This window comes from Cucurbita pepo, chromosome 5 (assembly GCF_057944985.1).
Source record: "Cucurbita pepo subsp. pepo isolate OVF chromosome 5, ASM5794498v1, whole genome shotgun sequence".
NCBI lineage: Eukaryota > Viridiplantae > Streptophyta > Magnoliopsida > Cucurbitales > Cucurbitaceae > Cucurbita > Cucurbita pepo.
This window is the reverse complement of record NC_141802.1, coordinates 1,528,057-1,545,871: the sequence shown is the minus strand read 5'-3', so window position 1 is coordinate 1,545,871 and position 17,815 is coordinate 1,528,057. Positions and strand designations below refer to the sequence as shown.

The 17,815-nt window shown below is 36.2% G+C and overlaps 4 protein-coding genes and 1 non-coding gene across 5 annotated transcripts; 1 reads left to right on the top strand and 4 right to left on the bottom strand.

Moving 5' to 3' along the window:
• The first annotated feature begins 776 nt into the window (after window positions 1-776).
• On the top strand, window positions 777-2,333 carry LOC111795404 (protein STAY-GREEN homolog, chloroplastic). Its single transcript, XM_023677816.2, has 4 exons — window positions 777-1,189; window positions 1,278-1,451; window positions 1,657-1,824; window positions 1,958-2,333. Exons 1-4 carry the CDS (start codon window positions 1,073-1,075, stop codon window positions 2,258-2,260), a joined length of 762 nt encoding a protein of 253 aa, XP_023533584.2. The 5' UTR covers window positions 777-1,072; the 3' UTR covers window positions 2,261-2,333.
• A 193-nt stretch (window positions 2,334-2,526) lies between these two features.
• Window positions 2,527-6,268, bottom strand: LOC111795403 (B-type cell cycle switch protein ccs52A). The gene is made up of 10 exons (XM_023677815.2): window positions 5,598-6,268; window positions 5,379-5,501; window positions 5,104-5,208; window positions 4,752-4,931; window positions 4,521-4,583; window positions 4,235-4,429; window positions 3,635-3,736; window positions 3,485-3,547; window positions 3,334-3,402; window positions 2,527-3,037 (listed from the first exon to the last, which is right to left on the bottom strand). The coding sequence occupies exons 1-10, from the start codon at window positions 6,150-6,152 to the stop codon at window positions 2,984-2,986; spliced, it is 1,509 nt and encodes a 502-aa protein (XP_023533583.1). The 5' UTR covers window positions 6,153-6,268; the 3' UTR covers window positions 2,527-2,983.
• Window positions 6,269-9,444: 3,176 nt separating this feature from the next.
• LOC111795817 (uncharacterized) lies at window positions 9,445-10,815 on the bottom strand. Its single transcript, XM_023678409.2, has one exon. It carries the CDS (start codon window positions 10,589-10,591, stop codon window positions 9,656-9,658), a length of 936 nt encoding a protein of 311 aa, XP_023534177.2. The 5' UTR covers window positions 10,592-10,815; the 3' UTR covers window positions 9,445-9,655.
• Window positions 10,816-14,998: 4,183 nt separating this feature from the next.
• Window positions 14,999-15,138, bottom strand: LOC147792565 (small nucleolar RNA Z247). The gene has a single exon (XR_015421280.1). It is a non-coding gene; the product is annotated as a small nucleolar RNA Z247 (small nucleolar RNA).
• Window positions 15,139-16,299: 1,161 nt separating this feature from the next.
• Window positions 16,300-17,266, bottom strand: LOC111796223 (transcription factor bHLH118). Its single transcript, XM_023678980.2, has 2 exons — window positions 16,890-17,266; window positions 16,300-16,803 (listed from the first exon to the last, which is right to left on the bottom strand). Exons 1-2 carry the CDS (start codon window positions 17,211-17,213, stop codon window positions 16,369-16,371), a joined length of 759 nt encoding a protein of 252 aa, XP_023534748.2. The 5' UTR covers window positions 17,214-17,266; the 3' UTR covers window positions 16,300-16,368.
• Between the last annotated feature and the right edge of the window lie 549 nt (window positions 17,267-17,815).

Below are 17,815 nucleotides of genomic sequence, written 5' to 3'. Positions count from 1 at the left end.
ATGACATTTTGAGTGAACAAGTTAAAATGATTCGTGTACTTGTGGAGATAATTTTATAAAAACAAATAGTAAGTAATATGATCATATTGGAGCGGGATGGAAAGGCCATCACATATCGATTATGGATTTCGAATGAAAAATTCAATCTTTCTCCCATCTAGACATAATAGAGATATAGGTATGGAAAGTTTAGGTAGAAACATACAATCTTGAGAGTGGGGTAAGAATCTTATTCGTGCTTGGTTGCATGTGAGATATTGAAATGGTAGACGATCCCACCATGATTTAATTTAAAATAAATTCACTTTATTGATTTTAATTTAAAATAATTGTACAGGTAGGGACGTCCACGTTTAAAACGAAAAAAAAGAAAAAAAAAAACCTACATTAAATTACTTAATAAATAAAAATATAACAAGAAACCAATGTTTTAAAATTACATTATTTATCAATACTCTTATAAAATCTTGTTTATTTCTAAACCTTCAATTTTATCCAATAAATAAATTAAAGTTTTAGATTTCGATAATTTGAGGTAATTCAGCTAAATAATACACACGAGAAAATAAAAAATAAAAATAAAGTAGCAATTTAGGAAAACATATCGGTTCATAAAATAGAAAAGAAATAAAAGGTTTGCGGGTAAATTAATGAAGGATTGTGATTGGAGGAAATTAAAGTCAATTATGGTAACGCTGTCGTTTAAGCAGCCGTCCACGTAAGAAGGTGGAGGAGCTGGAAGCTTACTTGAGCGCAGGGAGTGGCGTGCTTGAAGCAACCGCGAGGGGCAACGCAATTCTTTTCCGACACGCTTCTAATTCTCCAAATTTCTGGATTACACCAAACCAATACACACACAAGGAAAAAGAAGCCCCTAATTTATTCTTTTTCTTTTTCTTTTTCTTTTTCTTTTTCTTTTTTTCCTTTTGTTTCGTAGAAGCCTTGTTTTTATGCAATAGCATTCCAGAGCTTTTCTTTTTCAACGAACCAACTCCCGACTTTCTGGACCTAATTCTGCAACTCAATCCCCAAAAGCAAACGCCATCGGAGAATCACAGAAGAACAAACAAAAATGAGGGGTTTGACGGCGAATTCTTCTGTTCTTCTTGCTCCTTCAAACCCATATCAGAATTCCTCTCTGTTTCCTTCTAAACGCAAGTCCAAGAAGAAGAACCATGCCATGGTTCCTGTATGCGAGATTTCTGCTTCTTTTCGTTTTGATTTTTGATTAAAGAATGGATTTTTGAAGATGGGTTTTGTTTTGATTTGTTGATCAGGTAGCGAGGCTGTTTGGGCCGGCCATATTTGAAGCTTCCAAGTTGAAGGTTCTGTTTTTAGGAGTGGATGAGAAGAAGCATCCTGGAAAATTTCCCAGGACTTACACGCTTACACATAGCGATATTACCTCTAAACTTACTCTCGCTATTTCTCAGACCATTAACAACTCTCAGGTAACCCCTTTTTTTTTGTTCTCCCTTTTCGATTTATAGATTCCGCGAGTAACCCAGAATGAAAATTTCAACATAATATCGATACTACTAATGAAAGACAAGTCGTTGAATAAATGATCCAAAAGTGGCAAGTTTTACATAGATCTAACTAAGAATAAAGTAAAAAAAAATGGTAAATTTGTGGTTTGATGGATTAAAAATGCAGCTGCAAGGATGGTATAATTGGCTACAAAGAGATGAAGTGGTGGGAGAGTGGAAGAAGGTGAAGGGAAAGATGTCGCTTCATGTTCATTGCCATATCAGCGGCGGCCATTTTCTTTTAGATCTCTGTGCTAATCTCAGATACTTCATCTTCCGCAAAGAACTCCCTGTGGTGATCTCCTTTTACTTCTCTCTCTGTTTTCATTTTAGGTTCATTAAGGACGCACTCATTATTTTGGACATAATTGAAGTCTAGAACGGGCTGTTGGGTTCTACCGTTTTACCTTACCCCCTAATAATTGCAGGTTCTGAATGCATTTGTCCATGGAGATGTGGACTTGTTCAACAATTACCCAGAACTACAGGACGCGTTGGTCTGGGTTTATTTCCATTCGAAGATCCCAGAATTCAACAAAGTTGAATGCTGGGGCCCACTCAAGGATCCAGCCCCACCTTCAGCTGGACTGGATGGGTCCAATTCAGATGAGCCCATATGGGATATGGGCCAAATGGAGCGGCCCAAACCTTGCCAAGAAGACTGCTCTTGTTGCTTCCCAACCATCCCTTCCATTTCATGGTCACCCAAAAATGAGTTGGAGAGTACCTGATTGATTTGGCTGGGGTTTAAGCTTAAATGTAAATACCTCACATTATACAATATAGACCTTTCGTTTGCTCCTATTCTTTCGCGATCATCGTTTCGGTATGTTTTATAGTTTCGATTTTAATTCGTTAATCTTTGTGGTCGTTTTATCGTGTGTTTTAGCGAGACATTTATAATAATAATAATAATAATAATAACTAAATTATTTCTAAATTTCCACACTTTCTCCTTGATTTCTTATAATATTGAATAATTATCAGTCCCATGAAAGAAATTTAAGACTTGAAACTGTAATGGAAAAGAATAATACATATGTACATGAATTATACCCCAATATCTATGAATGAATCATATGAATAAATATTCTCTCCTCTCTTAAATTTACAAGTCACGGAAGTAATGATCAAAATATTGGGTGATTATTTACTAAACTATATATATATTTTTTTTGTATTGAAGTGGGGGAAGATAATAAGGGAGATTTCAGACCATCTCCTCCCCTGTAACACTCTTGCAAAATCCATTACTTCCATTTTCATCTATAGCTTTCTCAGATCTCATGTAGCTTTGATTTCTGGCTATTGCAGACCAGATTTGGTTAAGTTCTTCACTTTGAATCTTTTTAAACCAGTGTGACAAAATCCTTGTCTTTATTCCTCAAAAAAAGATGGTGCAAGAAATTTGAAGGGTATGTGTTATAAGTGCTGACCGAACGATTCCTCGACCGTTAACGAATTGTGGTTCGTCCAAGGAAGGACGCTCCGATTTCATTCTCTGTGTTCTGCAGTATAATTTAAACCCATATGTGAGATTGAGTTGACAATGAAATGGAACAGAAGAGAATTCCTTTCCATAAGGATCCCAAGAACAACATGTCAGACAAACATGTGCGAAGATATCATTTAAAATGCTGAAAATGTTCAAGACAGCTCAATAGCAGCTCTTGATTTTGTCTAACTATAAACTTATCTTGATCTGATTCAGAAAGCGATGTCAATGAAAAGACTACATTCAAGGGATACAAGATGTCACATGTAATTTCACATCATATGCAAATGGACAGGATAATTTCTTTACCTGAGATTTTGGCGAGGGGAAGACATTCCAAAATCTTAGAGTTTCATCACCAGCTCCTGTTACAATGGTCTGCAAGGGAATAGAATTCGATAAAAAAAAACAAGTAAATCATCCATATGAGATCAGGAAAGAAAGCGAGTCAATAAGCTACCTGTCCATCAGGGGATATAGCAAGATAAAGAACTCTGAATGTATGGCCAGTCAGTGTTGCCAACTGCACAAGGGCATAAACTCAAGTTAGATTATGAAACAACACAATATGTCTACGGTCTACAGAGGAAAAGGGACAAGCCCAACGGACCTTGGACATAGTTGGATATCTCCAGACTATTATTTGGTTTTGGGAGAATCCATGAGTACTAACAAGTTCATTAACATTCTTAGACCATGCCAGATTGCATACCTGTCACATGAAACGAAAATGGTTTATCTCAAATTTTGATAATGAAGTAAGGCCAATCAACAATTATTCCCCAGATAACATATATCCCATCTAGGTTCTTCAATGATAAATCCAAACTTCAGAATCAAATGGGTATAAGGAGATTAAGACAAGTCTTGATAGCAGACACGTCAACAACTACCTCAAATTGAATTATTTTGATGAAACCAAACAGCATATACCAGGTTGGGAATAATAGAAATTCAAGGGCGTCCAACCAACCTTTTTTTTTTTTTTTTTTTTTTTTAACTCCAGAAAGTCTCCCTTATTATGATCAAATATTAGCAAGAAGTCAGTAATCAAGAAAAATTAATCATGCCGGCATTTGATCCCCATCTTGAACAAACAATTCTAGAATTACTTTAGCTGGAGGTTGGCACATTCCATCTAACCAAGCTTGAATCACAGAACAAAACATGGAAAATATGTTACAAAAGAAAGGAAATAAACATCAATTACCTGACTTCCAGTATCCATGCAGCTCAAGTGTGTATTAGTGGTGGTGTTCCAAAAACGAATACATCGATCTGCGGTTCCACCTCCTGATGCAAGTAGTCCGTGAAGATGAGGAGACCATGCTATAGCTTTTACAGCAGCTGTGTGCTCATAAAATTTAAGTACTGGTTGGGTTGAATGTTGATTCCAAACAAATAACTGAAAGCAGATCACAACAAATATCAATCATCATGGAAGAAGGAAAAACAAGCTGATATACAAGATGAAAGAAAGCAGCAGTATATCGTACTCTGTTATCATTCCCTCCTGATGCTAATTCACGGTTGTCATATGACCATTTCAATCCACAAACCTACAATACAACAGTTGCACTCTCTGGCTAAGAAACCGGTAAAAGAAAAACAAGAGATAGGGTATAATGACCCTAAGAAGATCCAATGCGAAACATAATATGGCAATACTAAAATGATCCTGAAGTTTAGTGGGAGCCAGGAAGAAATAACATGTCTGTAAGCATCACCTCTGATTTATGGCCAGAAAGTTTAGACACAAAATCATCCTGAGCCCGAATATCTCTCTGAAGAATACTCTTGTCCCGGCTACCAGATGATAAAAGAGATGAGCTCCAAGCTAAGGCCCCGATTCGTAATCGATGGCCCTCCATGGTCCTGATCCTTTTACAGCGTGATGCATCCCAAATCTAGAGAGATGAACGGGTTAATCAACACTGAAAGCAGGCACATAATCATATCCATCGGAATCTCAGTTATGCAATTCTCAAAGATTAAACTTCCACAAGAGCTGAAAGAACAAAAGAACAAACTGAAGTTCCCATGCAAGAACATGCATAGAGTTAACTCATCGTCACTAACCTGTACTTTCCCATTGCTAGTGCCAACAGCAAGATGAGTTCCACGCTGTGCCCAGCCTACTGAACACACACTGTCATCAATTCCCAAGTCACATAACTTGGTGACCTGCAAAAATAATGCTGCTTAATAACTAAACATCCATTACATGCATAAAATATAGTTCATTCAGACTAATTCTAAGAATCTAAAACTATCTTATACTTGTAATGAAAGATATCACAGATCGGTCAATCCACGAATAGGAAACAGAAATCAAAGGGCAGGCAGAGGGTTACCTTGCTACTACAAGCATTCCAGAGATAAACACAATTACCCAACCCAACAGCCAGGACATTATGCGAAGACCAATCCACAAGATTCAGATAAAAATCATCTTGCAAAGCAGGTGCATCCAAGACCTAAGAATGCAGAGAAGGAGAAGAAAGAAAGAAACACGTTATAAAATCCAAAGACCAATCAACCCCAAATCCGCGTTAAAGAAAAACAAAAATCACCTTATAAGGCGATCGAGGAACCTTCCGTGGAGTCTTAACCGGACTAGGATTAATCCCAGGAGCTGCATTATCAAAGCCAAAAGGCGAGAGGGAGTGCATTGACCTCCTGGTCTCCGTCTTGTAGCGAAAAATATTATGATTGGGAAGGGACATTGGGGAGGTTCTCTTCTCGGGAGTAGCAGGAGGAACTACTCCAGCATCAGGGCCAAACAAAGCGGTGCGAAGAAGGGTAACGTAGGCAGAGGAAGTATCTTCCCGAGCATCGGAGTGGGAATTGGAGACAGGGGAAATATCAAAGAAGGCAAAATTGGAACCAGATCTACTGGGAATGAACCTATCGGAGTAGATAGCTCTGGAAGGCGACAAATGGTGATTAATATTGATCATGCGGTCAATTTGGCGAGATGGGGTTAGGGTTTCAAGAGAATGAGGGGCTCGGGACATTGAAGGGGGCAAATTGAGGTGGGAGGATGAGGAATTGGAGGAAGAAGAAGGAGAAGGAGAAGGCCTGGAAGATGATTGTTGGGTCCTCTGAGGAATGGGTTGATCTTCCATTGGAGGATCAATGGAAGAGATCTGAAAGGAATTGGAGAGGAGAGAGAGAGAGATAGGGACAGAGAGAAATAGAGAGGAAATAGAGAGACTAAGGGAACATGGTGAGTAAAAGGGAGAAGAGGGGTTGTAATAGACGGAGAGGAAGACGGAGAGAGACATTTTGACAGCGGGGATGTTCCCGGCAAAAAAAAAAAATAAAAAAAACAAAACATAAAAAAAAAAAAAACATAGGTAAAAGGTAAGGCTTTTTCCCGGGAAATCTACGTGGCTACTGCCACTTTCCATTGGGTTTAACTGTTTTTATTGGCCCAACCCAACTCTAACACTCTAACACTACTCCTTACTTTAATTCCTATTTAATTCCTATTTACTTTAATTCCAATATTATTGCATCAACCCTCCATTTACTAAATTCATTTCTTATTAATCCTCTTTTTTTTCTTAGTCCAAAATATAATGTCTTAATTGCTCGAACTACATTGAAATTGCTAAATAGCCTACTTCTAAAAAATTATAACATAAACGTCAAATGTAATTTTTCACGATAAAATCAGAGATTTGAATCTCCACCTTTATGTTTTTGTTTTTATTTTTTCGTAAAAGACAAATTAAAATATAAATATAATATCTTTACTTAATTGGTAGGTATAAGATGCCTTTCTCTTTTCTTTTCTTTTTTTTTTTTTTTTTTTTTTTCGTTTTGTTTTTCTTTTCTTTTCAATTTTACAATCAATTTTTATCTTCAAATTTTACCATTAAATAAAAGTCAACTGTGGGTTATGTTTGAAAACAAAAAAAAAAAAAAAAAAAAAGGAAGTTACTGTGGTTTTATTTAGAAAAATAAAAAATCTGTCCTTTTTTTAGTCAAAATATAGAATGTTTGTTTTTTGGGATTCTCAAGTTTATCCTTGATGCATTAAATGTTTAGGTAACTTTCATATAAGCTTTGGTTAATATATTTTATAACAACAGTGAATAAATCACTAAATTATTATTATTATTCTAATTTCTCAAGAGGGGTATACAAGTGGTATGGTCACATGTTATCATATATTAATTAAATAATTTAATTACACGTCAACCTTTTGTAAACAAATTTTAACCAATTCTTTAAAAAAAAAAAAAGAGAGAGAGAGAAATGGTATAATTAGGGTTTATCCAAGGATAAAAATGCAAGGGAGTAGTAGAATCCTGTAATTAATGGGCTTGGAATTTGGGCCGGAAGGTCAGACAAGCCTTTGAAACGGAAATTAACATGCAGCCCAATAAAAGGCTCAAACGTGTACTTCCGACACTAATCTCTTGTGGCGATTTTCATTTTTTTTTTTTTTTTGTCCATTTCTTCCTTACAAATTGGTCAAAAGAAAAACAAATCCCATAAATGCTCATATGTGTAGACAAAACCAAGGATTTCTCATACCTTTAACTCAAACCCATTGATTTTATATGCATGATAAACCTGTGTGCGAAGATCTCGCTCTGGAGGGTGGTTTGTGCATAAATTTAAGCAGTATCACTACTTGAACAACTTTGTTGCTATAGATACATCGAAACTATCTGTATGTCTGACTTATGAAACTTTTAAACAACCAACAACAGAGTAGAATAAATTAATATTAAGTTAATGATTTTTATGTCAAGCTGTTACGGAGGTAGGTGGTTGAATCATTAATGTGAAGCCTTGAAATTTAGGGTCAAGGCCATTTTTAAAGGCACGGAAATAAGAGTGTGACCACCTACGGTTTTTATTCCTCTTTTACAAGGTTACCTTTATTTGGCAATTGGGTCCATACCCATTATTTTCATTCTTTCTCATTTTACCATTTTACTTTTTCCTTTTTCTCACTAAATACATCTTCAAATTTTGATATCAAAACTTTACTAACCTACCACCCTAAATTATTCTCACATTACTGAAACTGCCTTTATATTTTCAAAATGGCTTGATTCAAAATGTCGCCTTTTTCTTTAGTGAACTGTTCAATTAAGTTGAGATTTATTTGTAGTATAGTATGTTAACTAATGAGTGGTATTGTCGTGTGGATTATCTAAGCGATGTTGGTAAATGTTCCCATCCAAATGACGAGGAAGAGAACAAAGAAAATTAATTTACAAGAAATATTAGTGTGACGCAAAAAAACAAGTTTACTTTTTCTTTAATTAATAGTGTTTTAGAAACGTATGCGACGTTAAAGCACAAAAGTGAAATTTGGAACTTACGATAAATGATTAAAAAAAGTAGAATTGTTTTATCTGCTTACGCCGACATAAGTTTTGTTTGTTAATATCATTACTTACTACTCAAAGTCTATTGTGTTTGACCGGATAACGTTTAAATTTATTATTTCTAATTTTCATGTTTCAATCGATCTACCGTATTAAATGATATAGATCGTTTTTAATTATTGTTGATATAACAGATATATATGGTAGGAAAGTTTTACGTCATATTGATTATATTTTTTAGAGCAAGTTGACACATGGACCGGTCCATTTGAATTATTTGGATACCTAATCAAGTCACGATTATCGGACAAACCATATATATTTTTATAATCCAAATATCATAGTTTTTAATTAAAATAAACTTTATAATCCAACATTTTATTAATTTAAATTGATAATAATATCAAAATTTTAAAATAAATTACGTAAGTTTTAATAAATCTTAATAACATTGAGTTAAGAAAAATTTTAAATTAATGTTTTTTAAAACAAATTTACTCATCCAATGAGTATATGAAAATCCAACTTAAACTTTACTGGAATGAACCAAATTTAAGGATTGATTATTGAAAATTGGGTCAGCTCAGCACAACCAAAACGGTGTATTAAGCCCACTAAGCTCGAGCCCAAGCCTAATTTGGGCTTTTTTAGGTTCCTAGACCAAACCAACCTAATGACAAAGGTGAGTTAGGATGGTATAGGAATAGAAACATTTGCTTAGTATGATATTGAACCATTTATGAAATTTAATTGTGCTATATATGAACTAAATTAAACTAAATATAGATTATAATTAAATATTTCATAGAATTATAGGACAAAGATGATAGGGACAATTCATAAGGGTGAGTTAAAATGATAAAATTCAAAGAAAGAAAAATTTCTTCCCACGCTTGAAATGATTTCAAAATGGTGGAAATATAATGTTTCGTAACTTTAAATAAAAGCATTTGTTCATCTCAACCAAACACAAAATATATATATATATATATATATATATATATATATTTGATTAATCATATGACTAACACATATTTAGAAAATTTGATAATCTTGAAACTAAAATAAAAAAAACATCTAAATTTGGTCCTGGTAGATCGATTCAAGCTAAAATTTTCACTAAAAATCCGTAAACAGAAACATGTAGAAGGAGCGAAATCCAAACAAGTTGTGTTTGTGTTCGCAAATCAATTCCAAATGTACAATAAAAATCTTCATCTTAGTAATGTTACAAAAAGAATATAGCTCTAAAACTGACCAAAAAACACCTTCAAATCTCAGCGTCGACGAGACGGTGGCAAATATTCATGTTCGATCGACGGCAAAGTTCGAGTCCCCGGAGCGGTCGGAGCTCTGACGTGTCCGACCATTGAAACCTGCAGAGCTTCCTCTTCGTACGCTCTAATTTCCAGCTCCTCCATTCTCGTCCTCTTCTTCACCCTAACAAACATCGCCACCAAAAGCAACCCCAATAGAAACGCTCCGATCGCCGCCCCAATCGAGCTCCCGATCGCTACCTTCCACGGCCGCTCCTTTTTCTTCAGCTCCACCGGCTCTGGATCCTCCACTACCAACCCAAAATGGCCCTGTCTCAAAACAGAGCATATCAATGGCGAAATTTCCTTCGCCAAAGTCACTCTCCCATCCCTCTCAAAGCTCGCACAAATTGGCCTCATTCCAGAAACATTCTCCATTCTCGTCGAGTTTCTGAAGTCTATCGTGATGGGTTTTTCTCCGGCGGATATTCCGACCTCAAATGGAACAGCGGAACTGGAACTATTACTGTAATAGCCGGAATTATAAGCCAAAAGCCCCAAAATTGAAGACACTAATTGGTAGCCAGTTAAATGGTAGTTGTTGAAGTAAATGGAGGACCAATTGGAGCCCAAATTTTGTCGGATGATTACGATTCTCTCTGCACATGGGTTCAGAGAAACGCCGACACCCAGATGGAATTCCTTCACCCTGGCGCCGTACCGCCGTAAACTTCCGCATCGGAACCTGGCCGTGTCGACGTTGACGCCGGAGAAATTTTGGGGCAATGGGACGTTGTGAAGTGTCCCTGTTTTGATTGTGTTGTCAAGGGACTTGAATGTGTAATCTCTGATGTAAAGATCGAGGAGATGGGTTGATTGGAGTTTGTGGGGCTGAGCTTTGAGGAACGCCATTGATGAGGCCGACGAGAAGAAGAAGAAAAAGAAGAAGAAGCCCATCGGAAAATGGGTTTGAAGGGCTGTTTTGGTGCGGTCTTTTGCTGGTTTTCTTATGGGAATGTATCAAAAGAAGAGCTCTCGTTGAATGGCGATGCGAAGGAAGCAGCTTTTCCTTCCTTCCCCTTAGTTAAATCTGTTAGATGTAAGAGGAAATGAAACTGGTTTGATCTGGGAGGTTCTCTGAGTGAGCTGTAAGGAAGAGAAAAGAGAAAAGGGAAAGGAAAAGTTGTCTTTGTTGCATTATTTTATAGTTGAATTATATATATATAGAGAGCCTTTTGCTTTTCATATAAATTTTAATATGTTCAAATTTGTGTACAGCTATAACTTTTATTTAAGCTTCACTTCCTAAGTAACATTTAAATGTTATTAGTAATATCCAAATAGAAGGTTACCAAACGTTTGATTATAAGTTAAGTAATAAAGTTAAAAAGAACATCAACCATTCCTAAAAATGGATCAAAATCTTAAAATTGATATAAAATGGGGTAAGACGATGATAATTTCTTGTACTTGAAGCGTTTAATTTAAAAAATAAAATAAAAGAGAAAATGGTCTAGAGATTTGAGGATGGAGTCAAACAGGGGGGAAAGGTAGGCAAATTGGAATGATTTAGGAGTGTGGAACATGATAATGATGTTTCTCTCGCGTGCGAGGCCTTTAAGAGAAAAAAAAAAATCAAATACTTCGCATCAATTTTAATTTTTTTTTATATGCAATTGATAAAAAAAAATTGAAATTTTAGACAAAATACAATATTTTTTAAAAAATTAATGGTAGATGCATGACAAAGGATAGAATTTCTGTATTCTCTAGAATATATATATTTACTTTTTATATACATTATTAGATTTAATTTTACATTTAAAGAATAATATGAGAAACTTCCATAAATAAATATTTTGACCAAAAGATTAGAGAATACAATGTTTGTCAATGGAGCTGTGAAGGTTCAAGTTGTTATGCTGATAAATTTAAGTTAGTTTTTCTTACACGTGGCAGTTTTTTTTTTTAATAAGTTAAACCTTAATTTAAAAAAAAATAAAAATAAAAACACGAGAATGCTAAAAGTGGTTCAACCGTGGGCTTGTGAAGGCCACGTGACCATAGGCTTGGGCCGTAAATGCTCAACTCAGGAGGCCCAACTCTTCATTTCTCTCCATTTTTCAGTCTTATCTGACATAAATTAGTTTTTAAAATAGTTAAAACTACTTTTTTTTTTTTTTTTTTTTTTTTTATCATTTTTAAATATCTAGTCTTATACTTTTAAATGTGTTTGATTTATTAAAATGATTTTTAAAAAATTTTAATGACAACTTTGTAATAGTATATATCACCCATGTAACAATTATTTATAAGTTGAATTCGCAACATATAACTTAGTTGAAAAGATATTGTAACATCCGAGTAAATGAAAGATACATAAATGAATTGAAACCACATCCGAATAAGAGTGATCACGAGAATAAATGAATTGAAAGATATTATCCATACCAATAAGGTGCACATTTCTTTAACAACATCACTATGGTATAACATTGACGAATTTCTAATAAGATATTTGTTATTTTATTTTTTTAAATAATTATCAGTCATTTGACTTACATGGATGAAGGCTGATGTGGCATGTTATTATATTATTAAAGGATGTTGTGTAAAATTACTTAATCTTATAATTATTAATATGTTTTTGAAGTGACGTAGATAATAAACGGATCTATGAAAATAACTTATTAATTAATTAACCAAATATAATTATATAGGTTTAGAGGGTAGACTTGTAACATGACAGAATGAATAATATTAAAGGCTATTCTACAAACTATTTAAATGCAATTCATTTAATATATAGTTTGATTGCATGAAGTTTATTGTCACGTGATGCTGTGCTCTCCCACATGGGTTTTCACTCAAAAACTTGGAATATGTTTCATTAATGTCTCACCCCTTTTATAAAATAAATAAATTAGATTGTATCTGAAAAAAAAATGTAAAAAATTGATTAATCATTAAAATATATATTAAAAAAAATTGTCTTGACATAATTTAATAGGTTACGTGTTAATAACGAAACTAGTTAATGAATTGTACGTTGAATATATTTATAATAATAACTATTTGTAAGTTAACGTGGTCCATGAGGTTAAAAAAAATAAATCTACGGGTGAAAACTTACAAATTTTTAAACGTTAATTAAATTAAAATTTAAGTCTATAAACACTCTTTGTAAGTTAACGTGGTCCATGAGGAACTAAGTGCCATGTCTTATTTTTTTGAAGTGCCTGAAATTCATCATTCATTGCCTGACGCCAGAGGGGATGCTCCATAGCAGTAATATGTGAAGTAGGTTCAGAGGCAGAAGACCGAGCTACAAGATATGTTACTGTTCCATCTGTACGCACCTTGGGTTTTTTGATATTGTGCTTCAATCGAGTACCATACGGATGAGTAGTAGGTGCAGGATCCACATTTGAGGGGACGGCCGTATCAGCCGTTGCGAGGGGAGCAACCGATGCTACAGCAGTTGGTTGACCAACGGCCGAGGATTCGACCGGGCATTGCGCAATATCATCTGCTGGCGGAGAAGCCGATGCCTCAATCATTGGCGGAACAACCAACGCCGATTCGAATGGCAGCGACGCGGAGGATTGTTGCGGCAATTCCGAAGCTGATGTAGACACCAAATTTTCTGCATCCAAAGAGTTAGTAGGCCCAGACATATGCATGTGATCATTCTCCAAATTAGTACTGCTATTACCCAAATGCAAGGTGCACAAATCAGGGGCATTATGCGTCGACTGCATGATTGGGGAAGAATTAGGTGAGGCTCTCTTGAATGGAAAAACATTTTCATCAAATATGACATCTCTAGACATATAGACACGACCAGAATCGGTGTCAAGACACTTATACCCTTTATGTGAAGAACTGTAGCCTAGAAAGACACATTCCTTTGATCGAAAAGAGAGCTTTTGTTTGTTATAAGGACGAAGATGAGGCCAACAGGCACACCCAAAAATTTTTAATAAGGAGTAATTTGGTGGGGTATGAAAAAGAAGCTCTAAGGGGCATTTTTTATCGATGACACGAGTAGGAAGACGATTGATGAGATATGTGGCTGTAAGAAACGCGTCGTCCCAAAATTTAATAGGTACATGAGCATGAGCTAGAAGGGCTAGGCCAGTTTCAACAATATGACGATGCTTGCGTTCAGCAGACCCATTTTGTTGATGTGTGTGAGGGCACGAAACACGATGACCAATTCCAAGGGAACGAAAAAATGTGTTATGAATTTTCTGATATTCCCCACCCCAATCAGATTGAACCCACTTGATTTTAGTATCTAGGAGGCGCTCAACATGAGCTTGGAATTGCAAAAATATACGAGGAGCTTCTGTACGATCATGCATCAAATAGATCCACGAAAATTTACTGAAATCATCAATGAAACTAATATAATATTTAAAACCCCCAACAGATGGAGGTGCAGGGCCCCAAACATCCGAAAAAATAAGTTCCAAAGGTGACGAAGACCTATGGGAAAAACTAGTATATGGTAATCGATGACTCTTTGCTAACTGACACGCATTACAAACTGACAAAGATGACTCACTAGCACACGAAATATTATTTAGACGCAAAATGGATTTTATTACTTGAGATGAAGGATGTCCAAGACGAGCATGCCATTGGGCGTGAGTAGTAGATCTGCTCACCAAGGCGTGCTTGAGATTATCGACATCGGATGGCTTAATAGGATAAAGACCAGATTCACACCTCCCATTTAGGAGACTTTTCCTCGACTGTCGATCCTTTATAGAAAAATGCCAAGGATGGAATTCAAAAAATACGTCATTATCACGAGAAAATTTATGAACAGAAAGAAGATGTTTGGAAATTTCAGGCACATGCAAAATATTACGCAACGCAAGAGGACGAGTAGCAGTATTAATTAGAGAATGACCAGTATGCAAAACACGCAAACCTGCTCCATTGCCGACTTGAACTTGTTCACCTCCATGATAACGTTCACGCACAGCGAGACGATCCAGGTCACTGGTGATATGGTCCGTAGCGCCTGTGTCGCTGTACCAATTTGGGTCAATCTTGTAAGAGGAAGTAGCCGCCAGTGCCGTAGGAGGAGCAGAAGAAGGTTCATCTTGATAGGACTCATCCATCCTATGCCAGCAGCGGATAGCAGTATGCCCCACTTTGCCGCAGATCTGGCAGGAAGGACGAGCAGAAGGGCCACGACGATCACCAGCAGGACGAGAGGGTGCATAACCTTGAGAACGACCACGACCGCGATCCCTACGCCCACGATTCTTCTGCTGACCACCACGACTAGCATAATTGGCAGAAGATCCAAGATTTAACTGAAGTTCAGCCTGGTGTTGTAGTTGGCGAGCTTCATACGTCATTAGATGTGCAAACACATCATCAAGGGTGAGGGCTTCACTCTTGGTAGTCATTGAGGTGACGAAGGGATCATAGTCAGGGCCAAGACCAGCGAGAAGATACGCGATCACATCATCATCCTGCAAGGCAGAGCCGGCGGCGGCCAGCTCGGTGGCTAGCCCTTTGATCTTGCAAAAATAATTTGCAGCAGATTGATCTCGTTTCTTGGACGTGGCAAGCTCAACACGAATCTGAGTAGTGCGAGCACGAGTTGACGATGAAAACATCCGCTGCAGGGTATCCCACGCCTCCTTGGACGTAGTAGCGGCAACCACATCATGAAGAATCTCCTCAGACATGGAGGAGAGAAGGCCGCTAAGGACTTGTTGATCCTGATCATACCACTGATTATAGGCCGGATTAGAGACCAGCTCAGCACCAGCAGCAGTTGAGGAAGGGATCAGCTTGGCAGGTGCAACATTGGTGCCATCGAGGTAGCCCATAAGCTTCGTACTCCGTAGGTAGGGGAGGAGCTGGGCACGCCATATGATGAAGTTGTTTTTGGTTAGACGAATTGTGACAACATGGTGTAGAGGGATTGGATATTGTTTAAGGCCAAAAGTCGCCATGGTAGTTGAGACGGTGTTGGAGATGGTGGATGGAGAGGAGGAAGAAGACATGGCGAGGAGTTTAAAAAATAAACCTTGGCTCTGATACCATGTTAGATTGAATGGCACGATGACCTATATGGGTCACGACCTCATGTATTTATAGATGCGTATAATGAAGATTACATTCCAAATCTATGATTTGGTAACAAACCATAAAATCATAGATTTGGTAACAAACCCTTCAAATCATAAACTAGTAAATCTTAGACTATTTTAGTATATACAGTTATGATCTATTTTAGGTTTAACAGGGATTATTACTCGATTTGACAATAAGAAATGACAAAATGTATAATGTGTATGGAAACAAAAAATACAAATATTTATTATTTAATTTATAATTTATTTTCCACTTTCACTCCACGATAATAAATATATATTTATAATTTTCTCCCTTTCTTGGAGACGATTTGCGTAAGCATTGGATTGAAAGTTTGTCGACCAAAAAGCTTAGGATTTAGAGTGAAAGTATTATTTCTTGTCTATGATTATTATTTTCTTAAACCAGAACATGTTCATTGCTTAATAAAATCAACTATGCATATTTCTAATTTGTGTCCAAGATTTTTGTATTTTGTGTGACTAATAAATCTTATTTAAGATAGGAGAAAATCACATGGAAAAAATAAGAGATTGATATAATATGACTAATGATACTTTTATATTATTGGATATAGAAACGACATTGAAATTTTTTTCCCAAAAGTTCTAATTGGAAAGAAAATATTCCAAATTCATTAACTTATGTTGCAATTCAGACACGTCGATACTTGGAGTATGGTTGGAATCAACAAGAGTTTGGCATTCGATGGTGTGAATGAAGCTGTCATTTACTTTGGTGGAAATGTAGCTAAGGATTTCGAGCCCTTCGGTGGCTAAATCTCGAAGAATGTTGGAAACAGGGAGGTTGTGTTGGGTGGCAGTGTTTAAAACAACTTGAACTCCTCCCGATTCGTTTCTGGCCCTCACCAACACCGACTCCCTTTTAGAGGAATCAAGGGTCTCCACCATGGTAGCCACTGGATTTTTGTCAGACACCCTTTTCAGCTCATCTCTTTTATTAGACAAATCTTGAATCCTGCTCTGCATATGTCGAATGTACTTCACCGCTTCCAGCATATGGTCACATATTGACCGTTTTCCCTATAGAAAAGGCAATGTTAATTTGTGGGTTGGGGCGGGGGAGGAGAAACAAAGGTAGAATAATGAGATAAGGTGGGCGTGTTTACCTTGAGATATTCATGAGGGAGAAGTGAGCGAAGAGTGGCGTAAAGAGAAGCCATATCTTGCCTTCTCTGCCTCTCCACATCTCTGTGCATAATCTTCTTCTTTTTGTGTTCGTTGGGGTTCATATCGCCAATATCATCGGAACTGTTGGCCGGTGGGTTTTTCCGGCGGCCATTTTTGGGCTTTTGAGTACCACTTTTATTGTTGTCCAAGGGAGAGATGGAGGGAAACTGAGGAACAGGAATATCTATGCAGGAAAGTGAAGGGAGAGGGAACAGTTCTTCTCCCAAGTCGTAAGAAAATGGGGATCCAATATTGTCATTCATGTTTTACGACACCCAAAAGACACACAGAGATGGATGGATGGATTTTCAAGCAAAAATGAGCCTCTATTTATAACCACCACCAGTTTCCAAGGTCTCTCTTGGGCGCCTTCCAGTTCAAACCGTTGACTTTAGAATTATTTACTTTATAAACTTTATATTATAGCTTTATTTAATTCTTATTCATTATCATTGCTATTTTGCATTTATTATTGTACTATTATTATTATTATTATTTTCAGATCCAGTCTCTGTATTATATTTTATTACCCGAAGAATCTGCCATCAAATTTCTAAAAAAAAGGCCTAAAGATACGTACTTCCATTTTTGGAAATTTTAAAATATATGAACTTATCTCTCAGACATTAAAAATAGCCACGAACATAGAATAATATTATATCAATTTGGGTTAAATATTATATAGTTTTAATTTATACAAATATTGCTGTCAGTTGGAGTCCGAACCACTCACCACTTTGTGACGTTATTATATAATATGTTTCAATTAGATTTGGAACGAATCATTTATTTATTTTAAGCTCGTTATCAATGACATAAATAACACAAATTTGCATTGTTTTGTAAATATATTTTGTTAGAGTAA

Bases quoted from the DNA above. Each gene is read 5' to 3' on its own strand.
- LOC111795404 (XM_023677816.2), top strand. From the start codon at position 1,073: ATGAGGGGTTTGACGGCGAATTCTTCTGTTCTTCTTGCTCCTTCAAAC. The intron at 1,452-1,656 runs GTAACCCCTTTT...TTAAAAATGCAG, and splicing joins AGACCATTAACAACTCTCAG to CTGCAAGGATGGTATAATTG. The intron at 1,825-1,957 runs GTGATCTCCTTT...TAATAATTGCAG, and splicing joins TCCGCAAAGAACTCCCTGTG to GTTCTGAATGCATTTGTCCA.
- LOC111796223 (XM_023678980.2), bottom strand. From the start codon at position 17,213: ATGAATGACAATATTGGATCCCCATTTTCTTACGACTTGGGAGAAGAA. The intron at 16,804-16,889 runs GTAAACACGCCC...CCTTTTCTATAG, and splicing joins TCCCTCATGAATATCTCAAG to GGAAAACGGTCAATATGTGA.
- LOC111795403 (XM_023677815.2), bottom strand. From the start codon at position 6,152: ATGGAAGATCAACCCATTCCTCAGAGGACCCAACAATCATCTTCCAGG. The intron at 5,502-5,597 runs GTGATTTTTGTT...CTGCATTCTTAG, and splicing joins TTCCTCGATCGCCTTATAAG to GTCTTGGATGCACCTGCTTT. The intron at 4,584-4,751 runs GTGATGCTTACA...GTTGTATTGTAG, and splicing joins TTTCTGGCCATAAATCAGAG to GTTTGTGGATTGAAATGGTC.
- LOC111795817 (XM_023678409.2), bottom strand. From the start codon at position 10,591: ATGGGCTTCTTCTTCTTTTTCTTCTTCTTCTCGTCGGCCTCATCAATG.